Source organism: Bufo bufo, chromosome 3 (genome assembly GCF_905171765.1).
Source record: "Bufo bufo chromosome 3, aBufBuf1.1, whole genome shotgun sequence".
Classification (NCBI taxonomy): domain Eukaryota; kingdom Metazoa; phylum Chordata; class Amphibia; order Anura; family Bufonidae; genus Bufo; species Bufo bufo.
The window spans coordinates 292,920,477-292,944,292 of NC_053391.1; the positions used below are offsets into that span (position 1 = coordinate 292,920,477).

General features: G+C 43.4%; 1 protein-coding gene across 1 annotated transcript in view; it reads left to right on the forward strand.

The window, feature by feature from the left end:
* The window catches only part of ACACA (acetyl-CoA carboxylase alpha), a 993,014-nt gene that overhangs the window by 688,787 nt on the left and 280,411 nt on the right, over positions 1 to 23,816 (forward strand). The window contains exon 44 of the mRNA XM_040424192.1: positions 22,986 to 23,096. Within this exon, the coding sequence (XP_040280126.1) occupies positions 22,986 to 23,096 (111 nt within the window). The remainder of the gene's footprint in view (positions 1 to 22,985; positions 23,097 to 23,816) is intronic.

Here is a 23,816-nt window from a genome sequence, read left to right on the forward strand (position 1 = left end):
AAATGGTAATGCAGCCGCTCGGGGTAGTATATTGAAACTACTTGTATCCAACTCTGAGCTAAAGGTTCCTACCTGATTCCTGATGTTCGTTCCCGCTACCGCGTCTCAGAGTCCTCCACGAGAGGCGAGCTGCGCCGGCTGCTTCGGCGTCTCGCGTCAGCTGTCTCGTACTGATGACGTCACACTATCGCGGGATTCAACAGGCAGTGATGATACCTTGATAATATCCGTAGTTGTATAGTAGAGCGGTCTTTATGAAGATGTTTCTCCTTTTTTGAATTCTTATCGCATGGCCATGCAATGGAGATCCAAGAGATTAGGTGGGCGCTTCTCTCCTTAACACCAGATGCGTTTCGGGGCGTCTACACCCCTTCCTCAGTGGTTGAAGCGCCACTCATACCTCTCCACCTTTTATAGTCCATTAGGTGATCCAAAAACTCCGGATCCTGGATTCATTTTAGCAAAATTTCACCAATGCGGTTATCATGCGGTTCAGTTGCGGTTTTTCAACTCAGATGCGTTTTCTCTAATAATACACCCAGCACATTACAAGGTTATGCCATATTACATTTCAAAGTAAAACTGGTTAAAAAATCACATTTTAATACATAAAATCTCAAATATGTTAAAAATATTTTAAAATATATTAAGAATATAAATACATACAAATCTTCATTGTGATTACAAATTCCCTTATGATCCCTTGGCTGAGAAACCTTTATTCCTATTTGATAAATCTGTGACTGTAAATTGATAGGGAGAATCGGGACAGATAGTGGGGTTCAGATGTTGCGGGTGGTAATCCCTACTCCGAGGGGGGATCCCAGTGCCAGGAAACGGCAAAACATGGGATCCTCCATCAGAGATGGGACCACCACCCTATAGAAAACCAAAAATCTCCAGATCTGAATTCAGGTCTGCTGGCAGTAAGCAGCCAAATTCATATATATGTTTCGATTCAGCTCTGGACATCCTCTTAATAAAATCACCCCCTCTCCAGTGTTTGTTAATTTTTTCTAGCGCTACAAAAAATAATTTGGACGGGTCCCTGCCATGTACCTCATCGTAGTGCTTAGAGAGTGAATGTTTCACATATCCCTTTTTGATGTTCGAAATATGTTCGCTGATCCTAGTTTTTAGCAATCTTTTTGTTCTGCCAATGTACTGGCGCTTGCAAGGGCACTGTATCAGATAAATAACCCCAGATGAGTTACATGAGGCAATCACTAATCTCCCAAGTAAAAGAGTTATCTGCTGAGTGTATTGTATCTATCTTTCTTTCTTGTAGGCTCATCCTACATCCCATGCACCTCCCACATTTAAAGAACCCTTTCAAATTCAGAAAAGAGCCTAGATTTGTTGCGGTTCTTTTTTCTTTTACCGACGGGGCTACTCTAAGTTTCAAACTTGGGGCCTTAGTGTATACTATTTTGGGTAGGTTAGGTAATTGTGGACCTATTACTTTGTCACTTAATATATGATACCAGTGTTTGCTAATAATGTTCTTAATTTTTTTATAATTGCTATTAAAAGGAAGGATCATCTTAATATCCATCTTGGGGTCTTCAGATAATCCACTTGCCCCTTTATCTTCAAAAAAGGATTTTCTTTCTAGTTTTGGCAGAATGGGAATCTAATGTCATCGAGCCCAGACTTGGGGCGGACCTGGTCCTATGGCGGCGCTACATTGACGATGTAATATTTATTTGGAGGAAGGGAGAGACAGATTTATTTGAATTCTTGGAAGGGATTAATAAGAACGATTTGAACTTAGTTTTCACATCCAATATTAAGGAGGAAACAGAATTTTGGATATATTAATAAAAAGAGAGGAGGACCGTTATGTATGCAGCACATACCAAAAACCATCTGCCAAGAACGGTTTTATTCTCTTTAATAGCTGCCACCTACCCAGGTGGTTACTAAATGTTCCTCTGGGCCAATTCCGGAGAATTAAAAGGAATTGTACGAACTTGGACAGATTTGAGGAAGAGGCAGCCAAGATGAAACTCCAATTTTTGGATAAACAATATCCAGTTAGTGTTTTGGATGATTCTCTAAATAGAGTGAGGGAACTAGAAAGAAAATCCTTTTTTGAAGATAAAGGGGCAAGTGGATTATCTGAAGACCCCAAGATGGATATTAAGATGATCCTTCCTTTTAATAGCAATTATAAAAAAATTAAGAACATTATTAGCAAACACTGGTATCATATATTAAGTGACAAAGTAATAGGTCCACAATTACCTAACCTACCCAAAATAGTATACACTAAGGCCCCAAGTTTGAAACTTAGAGTAGCCCCGTCGGTAAAAGAAAAAAGAACCGCAACAAATCTAGGCTCTTTTCTGAATTTGAAAGGGTTCTTTAAATGTGGGAGGTGCATGGGATGTAGGATGAGCCTACAAGAAAGAAAGATAGATACAATACACTTAGCAGATAACTCTTTTACTTGGGAGATTAGTGATTGCCTCATGTAACTCATCTGGGGTTATTTATCTGATACAGTGCCCTTGCAAGCGCCAGTACATTGGCAGAACAAAAAGATTGCTAAAAACTAGGATCAGCGAACATATTTCGAACATCAAAAAGGGATATGTGAAACATTCACTCTCTAAGCACTACGATGAGGTACATGGCAGGGACCCGTCCAAATTATTTTTTGTAGCGCTAGAAAAAATTAACAAACACTGGAGAGGGGGTGATTTTATTAAGAGGATGTCCAGAGCTGAATCGAAACATATATATGAATTTGGCTGCTTACTGCCAGCAGACCTGAATTCAGATCTGGAGATTTTTGGTTTTCTATAGGGTGGTGGTCCCATCTCTGATGGAGGATCCCATGTTTTGCCGTTTCCTGGCACTGGGATCCCCCCTCGGAGTAGGGATTACCACCCGCAACATCTGAACCCCACTATCTGTCCCGATTCTCCCTATCAATTTACAGTCACAGATTTATCAAATAGGAATAAAGGTTTCTCAGCCAAGGGATCATAAGGGAATTTGTAATCACAATGAAGATTTATATGTATTTATATTCTTAATATATTTTAAAATATTTTTAACATATTTGAGATTTTATGTATTAAAATGTGATTTTTTAACCAGTTTTACTTTGAAATGTAATATGGCATAACCTTGTAATGTGCTGGGTGTATTATTAGAGAAAACGCATCTGAGTTGAAATACCGCAACTGAAGCGCATGATAATCGCATTGGTGAAATTTTGCTAAAATGAATCCAGGATCCGGAGTTTTTGGATCACCTAATGGACTATAAAAGGTGGAGAGGTATGAGTGGCGCTTCAACCACTGAGGAAGGGGTGTAGACGCCCCGAAACGCGTCTGGTGTTAAGGAGAGAAGCGCCCACCTAATCTCTTGGATCTCCATTGCATGGCCATGCGATAAGAATTCAAAAAAGGAGAAACATCTTCATAAACTACTATACAACTACGGATATTATCAAGGTATCATCACTGCCTGTTGAATCCCGCTATAGTGTGACGTCATCAGTACGAGACGGCTGACGCGAGACGCCGAAGCAGCCGGCGCAGCTCGCCTCTCGTGGAGGACTCTGAGACGCGGTAGCGGGAACGAACATCAGGAATCAGGTAGGAACCTTTAGCTCCGAGTTGGATACAAGTAGTTTCAATATACTACCTCGAGCGGCTGCATTACCATTTATAAACCGGTACGGAGTACAATACCATTTATAAACAATCACGGAGTGCTCTATAGGACATTGAATCCACTATACTGACATAGACTGTTTGGAAACTGTCCGTTACAATTACCCTTTGGATACGGTTATCTGAGAAGCGGCCTGCGGCAATATAAGGTTTACAGGTGGCCTTTGCTCCTTTATTTGGACACTTTCCGACATAGTTCGTGGTACCACGAGTACCAGGAGTTTATTCTAGCAATTTAAGTATTATAACTGTTTGCTGAACTGTGTTATTCACCCCTTCCCGGTTTATTTATACATTGGTACCAATTATTTTTTAGTCTATTTTAGTGATTTTACATGTATGTGATTGGATCCAACAGGTCCTAATAAATATACTATTGTTCCTGATATCCTGTGGTCCGAGTGTTGTGAGTGCTCACTCCCCTTTTTCTGTTTCTATTTGCTTTTTTGGGTCGGGCACCTATCCATATCAATACAGTTTTAGTCCATAGCGGTCCAAGTTTCTCGTTTATGACACCACTGCAAACAAAGCTAACGGTGGCTGGCTGTCAGTGGCATATCATGTAATGGATGCCATGACACCAAATTTCCTAACACTAAAGGTGAGATTTATCAAGACTGGTGCTTTCTGCCCTGCTCTTGATATCCCCTGCTGGAGATTGCGCCTAATTTGTGATTATGATGAGGCGCATCCTCCTGCAGTCTGTGCGCCTAACCAGAAATCTAAAGTTCTGGCCAAAAAACTGGCGTAAATTAAGATAATTTTTGGGCGCTGCAGCTGATCACGCCACCTTCACAAACCCTTTTGAAAAGTGGCAAGGACGGCGGAAAAGGGAACATGCAACGTTTCTTTGAAAATCTGCAGTTAAAAAGTCGCACCTGCGGCTTTTCAATGCCACTTTTCAGGCATAAAGGGAATAATACATCTTCCACTTTATGCCTGGAAGTGGTCCGGGCAGAAGCAGGGGGTGTAATGAAGGTGCCACCTGTGTTCTGGTAGTAGACTAAGAAGCTGTGGGATCTGCTTGTTCTGGTCAGTGGATCAGTCTATCTTCTATACTGGTAGTCTGTCTGGGGCATCCAGAGCTGTCATGTTAAAAGATTCTGATTCCTGATGAATGAGCGGTTGCTCTGGGCACTTAAAAGGTTTGTCTCATCTGAGACAGTGGGGCATATCGCTAGAATATGCCCCCATTGTCTGATAGGTGCGGGTCTCAGCGACACCTATCTCCTAAAAAGAGCCCAGAGAGTGGTGGAGGGCGCACTGTGCATGCGCAGCCACCCTTCATTGATTTCTATGGGGCCACCGAAAAAAGCATAGTGCTGGCTCGGCTATTTCTGTCAGGCTCATAAAAGTAAATGGGCGTGGAGGCCAGTCATGCGTGGTGTGCTCCCAGTCACTTCTATGGGAGAACGATTGGTGGTGGCCGGACCAGAGTCCTCCAGCCACCACTTTTGCCTGCTCTGATGAGTTGGGGGTCCCAGTGGTGGGACCTAGCGATATGCCCCCATTGTCTCAGATGCCAGTTAACGGGAACAGTGGAGGTCATGAGAAGGTCTGGAAGACCAAGAAAAATTTAAGAGACAGATGGTCATAGGATTGCTAGAAAGGCAAATCAGAACCCCCACTTGACTGCAACAGACCTTGTGGAAGATTTAGCAGACTCTGGAGTTGTGGTACATTGCTCTATTGTTCAGCGACACCTGCACAGGTATGACTTTCATAGAAGAGTCATCATGAAAACCTCTCCTGGGTCCTCACCACAAGATTCAGCGTCAGAAGTTTGCAAAATAACATTTAAACAAGCCTGATTGACTACACCCCTCAAGAAATGTATTGAGGGGTGTACTGACTACCTTGACCCCACAGCTTTTTGGGAAGCAGGATAAAGAAAGGGTGGCAACTCGTTTCTTTTCAGGTTTTATTATTGCGACAAACACCATGTGGGGAAAATTACACATTATCTTTATTCTGCTGGTCAGTACGATTACAGAGACATCAATTTTGCATACATTTTTTTACGTTTTGCCACTTGTACGAAAGTAAATTTGAAACAAAATCCTGTTTTTGTGTCACGTTTTTTGAGAGCCATATTTTTTATTTTTTTGCCGATTGTCTAGATCATGTGATATCTGTATACAGCCGGTTGTTACGGACTTGACAATACATCATATGTATATAGTATGTGTTGCTATTTTCTGAGAGCCATTTTTTTTCCTGTTGATTGTCATTTTCTGTGGGATGAGTTGAGGTTTTCTTTGGTACTATTATTACACTTTTTGTAAGGCAGTGTGACCAAAATTTTTGTATTTTTACAACCTTTAAAGGGGTTGTCCCACGAAAAATATTCTACAGTTTTCAAACCAGATCCTGGATCTAAATCCTTTTGTAATTGTATTCAATTAAAAATTTTGCATAGCCACTGAGTTACTCAATAAAATGTATCTGTATAGCGCCACCTGCTGTTTGTTCTTTTTCTTATTTATTTGTCCTGTTCACTGAGAAGGCCGCACATGCTCCGTTTTATCCTTCAACTGCCTTCTGAGTTATGATAGGGAGAGCTGAGACACGCCCCCTTAGCTGCAGCAGAAAAGACACTCCTTGAGCTGTCAGCTTGATATAAATCTAGTAGAGCAATTAATGTGGAGATCTCTGGATCCATGTGAGGTACAGGACTGGTTCTAGCTGTGTTAGATTGTCATGAACTATATGATGTCTGATTTTAATTTTTTACATTAAACATGGGATAATCCCTTTAACAACTATGTAACAGATATAGATATACAGTTATGGTAAGTCACATTATTATGATGACTTCCTGCTTTTGAAGTTGGCAGCGTGTAGCTCATGAAGGAAGCCATTTTTGTGAGCTGCCTTAGTGGGTGCATAAGGTATGTGATGGGCTCTCTGCACACAAATCTCTTGTTGCTGTCATGGGTAAAACAGGTTATTTATTAGAGTTGCAAAAAGGATGTTTATTGTCTTTCAGGCCAATGGTGGCAGTATTTCTGAAACTAGTTAAAGGCTATAGTCAGTGGACAAATTGCACCATTGCGAATAAGCATTGTGGAAACTGCAGATCACTACGTGCCATTAATGTGAGAGGTTGACAGCAGCTACGAAAGTGTGCAAGGGCAATAGTTCAGCCAACCCTAGGCTCTGAAGCAGACGGATGGTCACTGCACCTCTGCTAACAAAGTTACATCTTCAGAAAACACTTCAATTTTTGTGGCAGTATTGGTATTGGACTCCTGCTGATTGGCAAAGGGTTGACATTTCACACAGCTAGAAATGCCCATCATTGATTTGAATAGCATGATCAAGACTTCCAAGTACTACCAGGGCCTCCTAATTCCCAAGACTTGAACCCAATTGAGTATCTGTAGGACCACCTTGATTGTCGTGTTTGCTCTATGGATTCTCCCCTATACATCCTCCAGAAGCTGTGGGATGCACTGCAGTAAGCATGGCTCCAGATACCTGTGACCAAACCTACCAGGACCTTATTGATTCACTCACAGCTGTCTAGCTGCTGTCCGTGCTGAACATGACTGTTACTCTGGATATTAGGTGGTTGTCGTAATAATGTGACTTGACTATGTATGTATACATAATATATAGATGGCTATATAGATACCTACATACACACACATTTATTGAGGGGAAAAAATAACGCACCAAGATTAGAGCAAAAGGATACTTTTATTGGGGAAAACTGTACAGCTCAAGGGAGGCTCTAGTACCCCGTTACGCAACCTCTAGCCTGGACACAAGATAACATACAGTTGGGCAGGGATGCATACAGGTTCCATATGGTATCCTGTGGCACATTAACCGACAAATGTTGCAGCTGTGCCTGTAGATCCTAGCTGGTCCCATAAATGCTTAAAGGGGTTGTTCGGGTTCAGAGCTGAACCCGGACATATCCCCATTTTCACCCAGGCAGCCCCCCTGACAAGAGCTCTGCTTTGTCCTGCGCTAAATCTCGCAGGGCAAAGGCATTTTTAGGAGTTCCGGTGACGAATCGGGCTCTCCATGGGGCTGCCAGGAAGCCCAGTGATGTCACCGGCACTGATGGGCGGGCTTTAGCGTTGCCCTAGCCAGTAAAGCGGCTTCCTCCCGGCAGTGTGTTATGATAAACAAAAGAGCCTGTGCCCTGCATGATTCAGCGCAGGGCAAGGGAGCGCATCGGAGCATGAGATGCTCCGATGCTAGCCTCAGGGGGGCTGCCTGGGTGAAAATAAGGGTATGTCCGGGTTCAGCTCTGAACCCGGACAACCCCTTTAATTGCGGATAAACCTGGTGACTGGGCAGACCAAGGAAGTGTTGCAATATGGAGGAGACATTCCTGGAAAACTTTGGCTGTATGCAGGTGAGCATTAGCCCACATTCACACATCAGTGACAAGATTTTGGTCAGTGGTTCATCCCTGAAGATGTTCGTGAAGGATCCATGTTTGGTCTGTATGTCCGTTTTTTGTCCTACATGTGTCATCCATATTCCACGGACACTGCTCAGCTGAAAATTAATTTCAAGAGCATCTCCTAGATACAATCCATTAAACACAGATGCCATCTGTGTTTTTTCATGGACCCATAAACGTGATGGATAATGGGCATGATAGATCTGTAAACACAGACAAAAATAGGGCATCTTTCTGTGGTGTAACCCTGGACTCACAGATCATGCTAAATTACGGATGTGTAAATACACACATTAAAATTAATTGGTAGGTGTGCTGTCTATGAAGAAAACAGACGGCATACGCCTGTGATTAACTGACATGTGAATGATGACTTATCCCGCTACAAAATGCTAGTTGGAAGCCCTGCCATATAAAGGAAATGTTAATTTCATTTGTATCACTATTAGGGATGACCTACTGTTGTATGCAATGGCTCTTTTATATATATATATATAAAAAAGGACGTATATATGTGTGTATGTATGTGTGTATGTTCCGCGAAAACTCAAAAACGCAACCATCCATTTCAACAAAACTTGGTATACACATCCCTTGCTACCAGGAAAGAAATCTTGTGGGGGTCTCAGCTCTCTAGGACGTACCCTTCCTGAGATATTCCCAAAAAATGACCTCCATTAGCCAATACAAGCCTGCAAGTCTTTCTATTCATATGCCAACTGCCATACACACGGTCACATGTCCCTTATCAGCCAATAGTATTTCGCAGGCCCTTACTCTCCACATAAACACAGCTTTACTCCAGGTTTCCATAACAACCCAGCCAACCCAAGGCGCATTACACATAGGGCACAACAACGCTGCTACATGCATCCATCTTGGATGGATTTTTTTGCGACTGTTGTGTTGCAGCATGTCGCAGTGCGACCACCATAGCCTATCATTAAAAAAATTGTTGAGACAAAATGTCGTCGTATAGCCCTAGCCTTAAAGGGGCAGGGCCCTGTGGAGGTCACTGTTAAAGGGGAAGGCTCTGTGGAGGTCACTGTTAAAGGGACGGGCACCGTGTAGGTCACTGTTAAAGGGACGGGCACTGTGGAGGTCTCTGTGAAAAGGGCGGGTGCTGTACATGTTACTCTTAAGGGGGCGTGCCCCTGAGAAGGTCAATGTCAAGGGAGGGAGGTGCTGTGAAACTCATTGTTAACCCCCTAGGGACCGGGCTCATTTTCACCCTAAGGACCAGGCCATTTTTTGCAAATCTGACCAGTGTCACTTTATGTGTAAATAACTTTAAAACGCTTTTACTTACCCAGGCCATTCTGAGATAGTTTTATTTCCGTCACATATTGTACTTCATGACACTGGTAAAATGGAGTAAAAAAAATTCATTTTTATTTATAAAAAAATACCAAATTTACCAAAAATTTTGAAAATTCAGCAAATTTCAATTTCACTACTTTTATAATTTTATTTTTGGGGGACGTTACAAGGCTCAGAAGTTTAGAAGCAAAATCTTGAAATTTTTCAGAAATTTTCAAAAACCCACATTTTAAGGACCAGTTCAGGTCTGAAGTCACTTTGTGAGGCTTACATAATAGAAACCACCCAAAAATGACCCCATTCTAGAAACTACACCCCTCAAGGTTTTTAAAACTGATTTTACAAACGTCGTTAACCCTTTAGGTGTTGCACAGGAGTTAATTGCAAATGGAGATAAAATTTCTGAATTTCTATTATTTTTTTTTGGGGGGGGGGGCTAATTTTCCATTTTAATCCATTTTTTTTCCAGTAAAACAGCAAGGGTTAACAGCCAAACAAAACTCTATACACTGCGTGCAGAATTATTAGGCAAATGAGTATTTTGACCACATCATCCTCTTTATGCATGTTGTCTTACTCCAAGCTGTATAGGCTCGAAAGCCTACTACCAATTAAGCATATTAGGTGATGTGCATTTCTGTAATGAGAAGGGGTGTGGTCTAATGACATCAACACCCTATATTAGGTGTGCATAATTATTAGGCAACTTCCTTTCCTTTGGCAAAATGGGTCAAAAGAAGGACTTGACAGGCTCAGAAAAGTCAAAAATAGTGAGATATCTTGCAGAGGGATGCAGCACTCTTAAAATTGCAAAGCTTCTGAAGAGTGATCATCGAACAATCAAGCGTTTCATTCAAAATAGTCAACAGGGTCGCAAGAAGCATGTGGAAAAACCAAGGCGCAAAATAACTGCCCATGAACTGAGAAAAGTCAAGCGTGCAGCTGCCAAGATGCCACTTGCCACCAGTTTGGCCATATTTCAGAGCTGCAACATCACTGGAGTGCCCAAAAGCACAAGGTGTGCAATACTCAGAGACATGGCCAAGGTAAGAAAGGCTGAAAGACGACCACCACTGAACAAGACACACAAGCTGAAACGTCAAGACTGGGCCAAGAAATATCTCAAGACTGATTTTTCTAAGGTTTTATGGACTGATGAAATGAGAGTGAGTCTTGATGGGCCAGATGGATGGGCCCGTGGCTGGATTGGTAAAGGGCAGAGAGCTCCAGTCTGACTCAGACGCCAGCAAGGTGGAGGTGGAGTACTGGTTTGGGCTGGTATCATCAAAGATGAGCTTGTGGGGCCTTTTTGGGTTGAGGATGGAGTCAAGCTCAACTCCCAGTCCTACTGCCAGTTTCTGGAAGACACCTTCTTCAAGCAGTGGTACAGGAAGAAGTCTGCATCCTTCAAGAAAAACATGATTTTCATGCAGGACAATGCTCCATCACACGCGTCCAAGTACTCCACAGCGTGGCTGGCAAGAAAGGGTATAAAAGAAGAAAATCTAATGACATGGCCTCCTTGTTCACCTGATCTGAACCCCATTGAGAACCTGTGGTCCATCATCAAATGTGAGATTTACAAGGAGGGAAAACAGTACACCTCTCTGAACAGTGTCTGGGAGGCTGTGGTTGCTGCTGCACGCAATGTTGATGGTGAACAGATCAAAACACTGACAGAATCCATGGATGGCAGGCTTTTGAGTGTCCTTGCAAAGAAAGGTGGCTATATTGGTCACTGATTTGTTTTTGTTTTGTTTTTGAATGTCAGAAATGTATATTTGTGAATGTTGAGATGTTATATTGGTTTCACTGGTAAAAATAAATAATTGAAATGGGTATATATTTGTTTTTTGTTAAGTTTCCTAATAATTATGCACAGTAATAGTCACCTGCACACACAGATATCCCCCTAAAATAGCTAAAACTAAAAACAAACTAAAAACTACTTCCAAAAATATTCAGCTTTGATATTAATGAGTTTTTTGGGTTCATTGAGAACATGGTTGTTGTTCAATAATAAAATGAATCCTCAAAAATACAACTTGCCTAATAATTCTGCACTCCCTGTATTTATTGCCCCGATTCTGTAGTTTTCAGAAACACCCCATATGTGGCCCTAAACTACTGTACGGGCACACGGTAGGGAGTAGAGGGAAAGGTGCGCAGTGTGGTTTTTGGAAGGCAGATTTTGATGGACTGGTTTATTTACACCATGTCCCATTTGAATCCCCCCTGATGCACCCCTAGAGTAGAAACTCCATAAAAGTGACCCCATTTAAGAAACTACACCCCTCAAGGTATTCAAAACTGATTTTACAAACATCGTTAACCCTTTAGGTGTTCAACAAAAGTTATTGGCAAATGGAGACGAAATTTAAGAATTTTATTTTTTTTGCAACTTTTCAGTTTTAATAATTTTTTTCCAGTAACAAAGCAAGGGTTAACAACCAAACAAAATGCTATATTTATTGCCCGATTCTGTAGTTTGCAGAAACACCCCATATGTGGATGTAAACTACTGTACAGGCACACGGTAGGGCGTAGAGGGAAAGGTGTGCCGTGTGGTTTTTGGAAGGCAGATTTTGCTGGACTGGTTTATTTACACCATGTCCCATTTGAAGCCCCCCTGATGCAACCCTAGAGTAGAAACTCCATAAAAGTAACCCCATTTTGGAAACTACAGGATAAGTTGGCAGTTTTGTTGGGACTATTTTTAGGGTACATATGATTTTTGGTTGCTCTATATTACATTTTTGTGAGGCAACGTTACCAAAAATAGAAATTCTGAAATTTCATCTCCATTTGCCATAAACTGTTGAGGAACACCTAAAGGGTTAATAAAGTTTATAAAATCAGTTTTAAATACCTTGAGGGGTGTAGTTTCTTAGATGTGGTCACTTTTATGGAGTTTCTACTCTAGGGGTGCATCAGGGGGCAGTCCAGCAAAATCTGCCTTCCAAAAACCACGCTGCGCACCTTTCCCTCTACGCCCTACTGTGTGCCTGTACAGTAGTTTGTGGCCACATATGGGGTGTTTCTGCAAACTACAGAATCGGGGCAATAAATAATGAGTTTTGTTTGGCTGTTAACCCTTTATTTGTTACTGGAAAAAATGGATTAAAATGGAAAATTAGCCCAAAAATTGAAATTCTGAAATTTTATCTCCATTTGCCAATAACTCTTGTGGAACACCTAAAGGGTTAACGACGTTTGTAAAATCAGTTTTGAATACCTTGAGGGGTGTAGTTTCTTTGTCAATTCTCTTTTTATTGTATAGCAGAGAGTTGCATACCACAGCTGATTACAATGATGTACAATTAGGTTACAATTCTTTCTCGACAATTTAAGAAGCATAATGGACAATATGTATATTCCAGTTACAATGCTTAGGTCTAAAGTGTATAGACGGACAAGGAATACATATGACAGCATAAATTCGACATCGATCCATTGCGGTAAGCCAAGCATGTGGTTGCAATAGACATTGGTATAATAACAATAAAATATGTTAAAATGAGAGTGTAGGGGGAGAGGAAATGGGGTAGATAAAATTAGGAGGGTGGGGGATTGGGAAGGGATAGGAGGGTGTGTGTCAGGTAAGGTCTGTTCATGACACCAATCTGCACTTAGTGAACTGAAAAAGGTGAGCACTGATGGCGGTTAGGAATGAGGTATTCCTATTCTAGCCTAACGTAAGCACCTGAAATACACTGCTCAAAAAAATAAAGGGAACACTTAAACAACACAATGTAACTCCAAGTCAATCACACTTCTGTGAAATCAAACTATCCACTTAGGAAGCAACACTGAGTGACAATCAATTTCACATGCTGTTGTGCAAATGGGATAGACAACAGGTGGAAATTATAGGCAATTAGCAAGACACCCCCAATAAAGGAATGGTTCTGCAGGTGGTGACCACAGACCACTTCTCAGTTCCTATGCTTCCTGGCTGATGTTTTGGTCACTTTTGAATGCTGGTGGTGCTTTCACTCTAGTGGTAGCATGAGACGGAGTCTACAACCCACACAAGTGGCTCAGGTAGTGCAGCTTATCCAGGATGGCACATAATGCGAGCTGTGGCAAGAAGGTTTGCTGTGTCTGTCAGCGTAGTGTTCAGAGCATGGAGGCGCTACCAGGAGACAGGCCAGTACATCAGGAGACGTGGAGGAGGCCGTAGGAGGGCAACAACCCAGCAGCAGGACCGCTACCTCCGCCTTTGTGCAATTAGGAACAGGAGGAGCACTGCCAGAGCCCTGCAAAATGACCTCCAGCAGGATGTGCATGTGTCTGCTCAAACGGTCAGAAACAGACTCCATGAGGGTGATATGAGGGCCCGACGTCCACAGGTGGGGGTTGTGCTTACAGCCCAACACCGTGCAGGACGTTTGGCATTTGCCAGAGAACACCAAGATTGGCAAATTTGCCACTGGCGCCCTGTGCTCTTCACAGATGAAAGCAGGTTCACACTGAGCACATGTGACAGACGTGACAGAGTCTGGAGACGCCGTGGAGAACGTTCTGCTGCCTGCAACATCCTCCAGCATGACCGGTTTGGCATTGGGTCAGTAATGGTGTGGGGTGGCATTTCATTGGAGGGCCGCACAGCCCTCCATGTGCTCACCAGAGGTAGCCTGACTGCCATTAGGTACCGAGATGAGATCCTCAGACCCCTTGTGAGACCATATGCTGGTGCGGTTGGCCCTGGGTTCCTCCTAATGCAAGACAATGCTAGACCTCATGTGGCTGGAGTGTGTCAGCAGTTCCTGCAAGACGAAGGCATTGATGCTATGGACTGGCCCGCCTGTTCCCCAGACCTGAATCCAATTGAGCACATCTGGGACATCATGTCTCGCTCTATCCACCAACGTCACGTTGCACCACAGACTGTCCAGGAGTTGGCAGATGCTTTAGTCCAGGTCTGGGAGGAGATCCCTCAGGAGACCGTCCGCCACCTCATCAGGAGCATGCACAGGCGTTGTAGGGAGGTCATACAGGCACATGGAGGCCACACACGCTACTGAGCCTCATTTTGATTTGTTTTAAGGACATTACATCAAAGTTGGATCAGCCTGTAGTGTGTTTTTCCACTTAAATTTTGAGTGTGACTCCAAATCCAGACCTCCATGGGTTGAAAAATTTGATTTCCATTTTTTTATTTTTGTGTGATTTTGTTGTCAGCACATTCAACTATGTAAAGAACAAAGTATTTCAGAAGAATATTTAATTAACTCAGATCTAGGATGTGTTATTTTTGTGTTCCCTTTATTTTTTTGAGCAGTGTACCTAGGCGCTAAGTAGTTCCTGACGTCCTGACTTGTACACTATGATTCACGTGTTATTAGGGTTCGTGTGTAAAGGCTGCCCGTTCGACTGATCATGTCTGAACAGGAACCAAGGTGTCCAAAGCTTCATGTACCTACTGTGGTCCCTGGCCTCCCAAATCGTTAGCTCCTCCATACGACATATTTGATCCACTTTGGTTAGCCAAGAGTCCACAATAGGAGGTTCAGTACACAGCCACTTCTGCGGGATGAGCAGTCTGGCCGCCTGTAGCAAGTGAGTGGTCAGACATTTTTTCGAGGGTGAAAACGTAGAAGTTGGGAGCCACAAAAGCATCAGAGTGGGGGGCAAAGAGACGGAGATATGTGTTATTTTTTGGATTGTTGATAATACACCATCCCAAAATGGACGGATCTTCATGCAAAACCAAAAAATATGCGATAGAGTGCCCGTGTCTTAGGTGCATCTCCAGCATCTGTCAGTCTGCCTCATACCTCTGATGAAAATTTGTTTTGGGGTCTGATACCATTGTGTGAGGACTTTGTATGAGTGTTCTTGTATTCTAGTGCATCTAGAGAAGCCGTGGGAGTGCGCGTGAATGCACAGTATATTAGTTTCAGTCATTTCCACATTCAGCTCAGCAGCCCAGTGTCTCAAATAATGTGGCAATCCAGGGGAACGGGGATTAAGGACAGCTAACACATGGAGACTAGTTTGCGTGGAATGGCATCAAAGGTCAGAGGGGTGTAGTTTCTAGAATGGGGTCACTTTTATGGAGTTTTACTCTAGGGAGTAATCAGGGGGCCTTCAAATGGGACATGTTGCCCAAAAAAAAGGCCATCAAAATCGGCCTTCCAGAAACCATACGGCGTTCCTTTCCTTCTGCGCCCTGCCGTTTGGTCATACAGTAGTTTACGACCACATATGGGGTGTTTCTGTAAACTGCAGAAACAGGGTAATAAATATTAAGTTTTGTTTGGCTGTTAATCCTTGCTTTGTTACTGGAAAAAGCTGTTTAAAATTGAAAATTTGCCCAAAAATAGCTGTTTTGGCACAGTTTTTTTTTATTTTTTTAACCGTGTTCATCTGAGGGGTTAGGTCATGGGGTATTTTTATAGAGCAGATTCCTACGGACGCGGCGATACCTAATATGTCTATTTATTTAGGTTTTACACTATATTATCCTTTTATAAACAAAAAATAATAAAAAAATTTTTTGCAGATTATCTTAGGTAGGTGCTAATTTTTTGCGGGATGAGAGGACTGCTTTATTGGCACTATTTTGGGGGCATATGACTTTTTGATCGCTTGCTATTATACTATTTGTGATGTAAGGTGACAAAAAAATACCTTGCACTGTTTTTATTTTATTTTTTTGATCGTGTTCATCTGAGGGGTTAGGTCATGGGGTATTTTTATTGAGCCGATTCTTACGGACGCGGTGATACCTAATAGGTATTTTTATTATTTATTTTAGTTTTACAAAATATTTTAAAAACATATTATAATTTATGTTTTAGTGTCTTAAGTCTGAGAACCATATATATATTTTTTTTTTCGATTGTCAGTGGCTAAATGGAATTAAAATTGGGGAAGGGGATTATAAATTTAGTACTCAATGGAAGTGTGGTACTCCCTGAAGCAACCAATATTGCCGAGGCCCGGATGATCGAGGCACGTGTCACATTGAGTGGTGGTGTCCTTCTGTATCCCCCTCCTGTGACACACTCTGCACCTTTTTTGGGTCCGTCCCTTCTTTCCAGTATGGGGGACCACACCTGGAAAGTGTTGGCCAGGGACTATCCGGGCGCCTCCAGTTCCCGAGGTACTCCAGCCTGCTCTTTCAGAAAAGATCAGGGCCTTGAGGACTACCTTATAGAACTGGAGGAATTTCCAGGACAGCACAAAAAAGTTGTACAAGCCAACCTGTACCGTGTAGACCGCAACTTTTTTGTACCATGTCCGGGTTTTGCGCATGGAATTATATGGTTTGAGGACTTGATCAACTCCTCCCATATACCGATTGTAGTCGACGATACAATCGGGCTCGAGGACCGTTGCCGCGGTACCTCGCACAGGGACAGGGGTGATGCTGTTACCGTGAATTGTGAACAGTACAAGGACATCCCTCTTGTCCTTATACAGTCCTGTCATCAAAAGTTTACATTGTTGTATCTTAACAAGCTTCCAAGTAGAGCTTCAACATGCAACAAGAAGAAATGAGAGTGAGACAAAACATTTTTTGAGCTTTCAATTAATTGAAAATAGCGATTAAACAGAAACAGGCTGTTTTTCAGCTGATCCAAATTTTAGGACCACATGCCTTTTAAAATGCCAAATCTGTGCAAAGATGTGGATTCATTGTCATTTTCTGTCAGGTAGTCACATGTTGTGATGGCAAAAGCAAAAAAACTTTCCCTTTTTGAACGTGGTCGGGTTGTTGAACTGCATAAGCAGGGTCTCTCACAGCGCGCCATCGCTGCTTAGGTGGGATGCAGTAAGACAGTCATTTGGAATTTCTTAAATGATCCTGAGGGTTATGGAACAAAAAAGTCAAGTGGGAGACCCCAAAAAATTTCATCAGCACTGAGCCGGAGGATCCAATTGGCTGTCCGTCAAGACACTGGACGATCCTCGACCCAAATTAAGGCCCTTACTGGTGCTGACTGCAGCCCCATAACCATCAGACTGCATCTAAGACTGAAGGGCTTTAAAAACAAAAAACGTCTTCAAAGACCTCGTCTCCTTGAACGCCACAGAACTGCTCGTTTGGACTTTGCAAGAGAGCACCAAACATGGGACATTCAAAGGTGGAAGAAAGTTTTATTCTCTGATGAGAAAAAATTTAACCTTGATGGTCCTGATGGTTTCCAACATTACTGGCATGACAAGCAGATCCCACCTGAGATGTTTTCTACGCGCCACAGTGGAGGGGGCGCCATAATGGTCTGGGGTGCTTTTTCCTTCAGTGGAACAATGGAGCTTCATCAGGAAGTGCAGGGGCGTCAAACGGCCGCTGGCTATGTCCAGATGTTGCAGAGAGCATTCCTCATGACTGAGGGCCCTCGTCTGTGCGGTAACGACTGGGTTTTTCAACAGGACAACGCTACAGTACACAATGCCCGCAGGACAAGGGACTTCTTCCAGGAGAATAACATCACTCTTTTGGCCCATTCTGCGTGTTCCCTTAATCTAAATCCAATTGAGAACCTGTGGGGATGGATGGCAAGGGAAGTTTACAAAAATGGACAACAGTTCCAGACAGTAGATTGCCTTCGTGTGGCCGTCTTCACCACTTGGAGAAATGTTCCCACTCACCTCATGGAAACGCTTGCATCAAGCATGCCGAAACGAATTTTTGAAGTGATAAACAATAACATCGGAGCTACTCATTACTGAGTTCATGTTTGGAAGTTGGATTTCTTTTTTTTGGGGGGGGGGGGGGGTTTAGTTTTTTTTTTGGAGTAGTGGTCCTAAACTTTTGATCAGCTGAACGACAGCCTGTTTCAGTTTATTTGTTGTTTTCATTAAATTGAATGCTCAAAAAATGTTTTCTCACTCCCATTTCTTCTTGTTGCATGTTGAAGCTCTACTTGGAACTTTGTTAAGATCCAGCCATGCTAAATATGATTTTTAGACATTTTTCAAGTGGTCTTAAACTTTTGATCAGGACTGTATCTCACCAGCAACAGGTTTCCACTGGTAAGGGCACAGGTCTCACCCCTGGGGGATAGGTACCTGGAGGGGGTGGGCAGGGAGGCCGCTTTGATTTTTCTGCACGGTCCCACAAGCGGACGTGGATCTGGCGGCGAGGGACTGGAACAAGGGGATACTACTATAAAGGTTATCCACGTACAGGTGGTAACCTTTATCTAGCAGTGGGTGCATAAGCTCCCACACAAGTTTCCCGCTAACACCCAGAGTGGGGGGACATTCTGGGGGTTGAATACGGGAATCTCGCCCCTCGTAAATACAAAACTTGTAAGTGTACCCTGAGGTACTCTCACAAAGTTTGTACAGCTTCACGCCATACCTCGCCCACTTAGAGGGAACATACTGGCGGAAAATGAGTCTCCCCTTGAACGCAATGAGAGACTCCTCAACCACGACCTCCCTTCCAGGTACATAGGCCTGTACAAATTTGGCCCCAAAGTGATCGATGACCGGCCTGATTTTGTACAGGCGGTCATAGGCAGGATCACCTTGGGGGGGACATGCTGTATTATCTGCATAATGCAGGCATTTCCGGATGGCATCCAGCAGGGTCTAGTTCAATATCCCTCCACAGCACCTGACACATTGTAAGAACTGAATTGCACTTTAGAGTCTTATAGAAGGGTCAGGTAAGTAGAAGGAGGGGGTGAGGAAAGGAGAGAGAGGGGGGGGGGGGGTGAAAGATACGCATTACTATATCCATGCATCTTTGATAATTCCAGTTGCTTAAACATTGACATTTGAAGTGAAACTGATCTACTCCATACATCAGGCGAGATGTGTCACCCATACAGCGTTTGATACACAGCAAGGATATTCCTGCATCTAGTGCGCTCATCTGTCAATATAGCATCGCTTAAGGCGGGCAAATCAATCCATCAAGCACTTAACAGCAAGCAGGTTAATCCCTGGAACTGTGTATGCACAAGGTGGGAAGTATGAGAGGCCCATAACCTTGTATGAGAAAGGTGAGTGCCAAACAAAACAATAAGCAACTTTGTGGAGCTATGTTAACTAGATGTATGACATTACTGAGTAAATTGTCCAACCATGAACGGTGCAAAAACGGGTCTCCCTTAAATTATTTTGTGACTACCACTATGACTGCTCTGAACTTAACTGAGAGGTAACTTGCGAGCAGGCAAAAGAAGTAGGGGTACGGTTATCTTTATTGTCCCTGAGAAGACCGAAGTGTACTCGTGCTTCTTACCAAGGTTTACTTAGGCTGGGTCAAAAGATTGTTCCACGGACCCTTTGTCATGGCGGTGACGTCTACCTTTGGGCACCTGTTGACACGGTGTCTGCGATGGTAGTTGCGGCATGGTGAGAGAAGTGTCTGCTGGCATCCACAATGGAATCTTTATTGGGTCCAAGTTGAGTAGAGCCCATGAGTTAGAATGGTCTTCCGGTGTATGTATGCGAATTCTGCGGCCGTTGTATAAGATTGATAGGCCGAAGGGATACAGCCAGGAGTAGATGTTATTTCTCTGCCTCAGCTTTTCCAGAAGGGGTTTTAGTGTCCTTCTTTTTGCAAGAATTGATGGGGTGACATCTTGGTAGAAGGCAAGTTCCACTCTGGAGTAGAGTATAGGAGCTTTTTCTTTTGCTCCTCTTAATATGTTAGCACTGTCTACATACGACAGTATACCGCAATCACATCTCGGGGTGGTTCCAATGGCGGTGGTCGTGGTTTTAGGGATCAATGGATCCTTTCAATAATAACAGTATGAGCTGCTTCTACCTTTTATGCGTATGTTTCGCCGCCTAATCCTGTTCTCTTGGTCTTCTATTAAGACGAGCGCTTTATTAATGTGCGCTAAGTGGTCGGCTGTGCATGTCTCCAGTGCAGCTGCATGTTCCATAATGGCGAAGTACGTGGTTTACAATGCCTCTACTCTCGTTCCAATGTGTTTCATGTCCGACTTGATTTCAGAGAGATCAGATAGTACTGGACAGAGTGCCTGGGCTATGGTTGCTCTGAAGAAAGCTTTGGAGGAAGATGTCAGCTCAAGCTCCCCGTGATCGCTTGCGGTGCAGCTAAGTTGGTCTGCGTCCTCCTCGCTGTCTTGAGCCGCTGGATCTTCGGGTGCCATTTTGGGAGGCCTGGGCTGCATACTCGGAACTCTGGTTTGGAGGTATTTGTGAATGTCAGAAGATTTCTTTTGAGCCTGGGGTATGCCCGGAGACTCCAACCTCTTATCTTTGCCGTATTTGACCATTTTTGCTGGATGAGAACGTCAGTTTATTTCGCCTGTTGTGCGGGAGCTCTCGTCTCACACCACTGTGTCCATGCACGGTCAGGCTCGGCCCCCCCCTGGATGGCCTCAAACAGGGTACGTGTCATGGCCGTACTGTAAAGTGGGGTCTGGTAGAGGACGTCCCCACTCCAGTAATGCCTTCGGCCCTAGCCAAAAAGGAGCCCGGGTGTTGAGCAATGAACTGTTGGGGGAACACGTTTGTTTGCTCCACCATCAGTTTCACAAAGTGGTCACTGAAAATAGGACTAAAATAGTCATATTCAGTGAAGCCCACTGTGGGAATCTGGATTCCTGCTTGGCCAACAAAATCAGGAATCACAGGCTCAAAATTCTCTGGGGTACACCATGCAAGTTCACTGGTAGGGGGCTCCGGTGGACTTAACTGGTGGGCCGGAAACTAGTACGAGCCCCAGAGCTTATCGTACTAGTGTGGGCCACAGGGTCCCTAGCATGGCGGTCCATTTGCTCTGCCTGGCAGCGTCTCCGCTAGATGAGGAGGAGGACGCAGATGACAAAAGGAAAGTGGGATCATCCTCGTCCTCACTGGGGCTCTCGGAGTCGGAGGCAAGCTGGGCGTTTGCCTCCTCGGCTGAGAACATCCAGCGGGCCATAGTGGAGTGTGTGTGTGCGTGCGTGGAAATCTTTATTTAGTGTGTGTGGGGGCACGGGTGTTCGCGTACTTATCCTTAAAACTAACCCAAAAAAAAAAAGGCCCAAAAATGTGAAAAAATTTTAATAAAAATTCAAACTCTCTGATCAGCGGTGGGGTTTGTGATGTGCTAACAGTGGCCGGACGCTAAGAGTGCCTGCCACAGTCAGCGTACGCATAAAAAAAATATATAGCGCCCTCAAAAATGTGTGTGTGTCGGGGGGGGGGGGCATGGGGGCAAGCTGCAGCACCCCTGGGGGGTCTAGGGTCACACAGATTGATTTCAGCAGGCACCCAGTTCCGATCACCGCCGCCCCCCCCCCCCCCCCCGCGCTGTGGTGATCGGAATTACACATGACGTACCAGTACATCATGTGTCCTTAAGTACCAGGACATCATGAAGTACGTCATGTGTCCCCAAGAGGTTAAAGTGGTGGGCTGCTGTGAAGCTCAAAGTTAGGGGACGGGCTGCTGTAGATGTCCCATTGTAAGGAGCCGGGGCACTGTGGGGGGGGGGGGGTCGGTGTTAAGGAGTGAGGGGCAGTGGAGTTTACTGTTAAGGGGCAGGATGCTGTAGAGGTCACTGTTATGGGGTATACTGTGGATATCTTTTAACGACACAGAAACATTTAATGAAATAGATGAATATATATATAAAAAAAGAAAGTCCAACGGGAGCACCAACCTGACAAGTGGGTGCAATGTCCAAAAGGGGGGCAACGGCAATCCCCAATAGTATAATCGAATAGAAAGCAGGACTGCACTCCAATATGTGATGAAAAAATCAAAGCAGTTTATTCACCCATGTTAGGCAAAGTTTGCGACGTTTCAGCTCTTGCGAGCCTTTCTCAAGGCTTGAGAAAGGCTCGCAAGAGCTGAAACGTCGCAAACTTTGCCTAACATGGGTGAATAAACTGCTTTGATTTTTTCATCACATATTGGAGTGCAGTCCTGCTTTCTATTCGATTATATATATATATATATATATATATATATATATATATATATAGCGAGAGAGAGACATAGTAAGTACTGTGGGAGTTTATGAGCAGTGATACTTTTACTGTGTTTGTTTTTACTGTGTTTTTACTGGAGTTCGGGTCTAAGAGTGACTGAGAGCCAGGTGTGGAAAGGTTATTCCTATACTCAAACCCTGATATTGTCTACCTGAGGTAGGTACCAGGTACATTTCAGTGTTTTGATAAAAAGCTAACTGCCATAGAGATCTTTGTTTTGCTCTGAGGTACAGAGCGACTTGTGTGTGAGCAGATAAACATCACTGTGCAAAGAGAATTGAACCTGAAAACTGGGTGAGAAACACAGAATTTTTAGTTTTCAGGTATGAACCCTATCCATAATGACTGACAAACATTTGCAATGCACTTTTCTCACAGGGTTTCAAAGCGCAGTGCTAGTTGTGTGGCTCCCTGGGAAGTTGGTGGCAGCCATACATGCAATCAACGTCAAACCACAACGTACACAAGGGTCAGTTTAGTAAAAAAGCCAATTTGCCTATTTGTATATTTTGGTCACAATATGGGTCCCAAACCTCATTGCATATGTACCAAATTCTCAAACTTAAGTGTCTTGATCTTTTTTATGATGTTATGTTTGATTTTTATTTTTATTTTATTTTTTTCTTCCAGGTTACCTGCAGAGCAATTGGTATCGGAGCTTATTTGGTGAGATTGGGCCAACGAACAATTCAGGTTGAAAACTCGCATATTATTTTGACTGGTGCTGGAGCATTAAACAAAGTAAGTATTATTGTCGATATAATGTTGCTTTTTGTCTCTGTATCATATAAAATACCTTTTGTCAAAAATATACATGTAGCCTAGATTTTGTGATGACTTTCTTGTGTAATTTAATTTTTAATTTACGGTATTAAAACTTGATTGTTGGTCCATTGTGAGGCATTTTCAAGAATGATAGAGAACAATTGATGTGACATCAATGTTTAAAGGGAATCTGTCAGCTTCTAAACACCCTTCAAACTAGAGTAAGCGGTGTATGGCGTGACGCCAAGTCCACTTATGTAATTTATATCTTCGTATTGAATTGCATTCCACGACTGTGCTCCCGCAAACCAGCAGTGAAATGCAGTGAGAGGACTCTCAAACTCGCACATAATGGAGAGGACTCAAAGAGGGGTCCTCTCAATGCATTTTACTACTGGTTTGTGGGACCACAGCGTCAGAATGCAAGTGAGTATGAAGATAAGAATTCCATAATTGATAACACTATTCAAAAGTAAATAAATGTCAATTAAAAATAAATTTCATATTTTTAGTTATTATCCCCTTAGTGATCACACCGATGCCGGTCCCTAAGGAGCCATAGGCTGGGCCACCGCCTTTTCAGGGCCCAGTCTAAGCACTGCATGGGCTCAGCTTTCACATGAGAGCTGCGTTCCTGCTTTAACAGCCCAGAGTTCATTCCGGGCTGTTTACCCCTTAACATGCTGCGGGCAATGG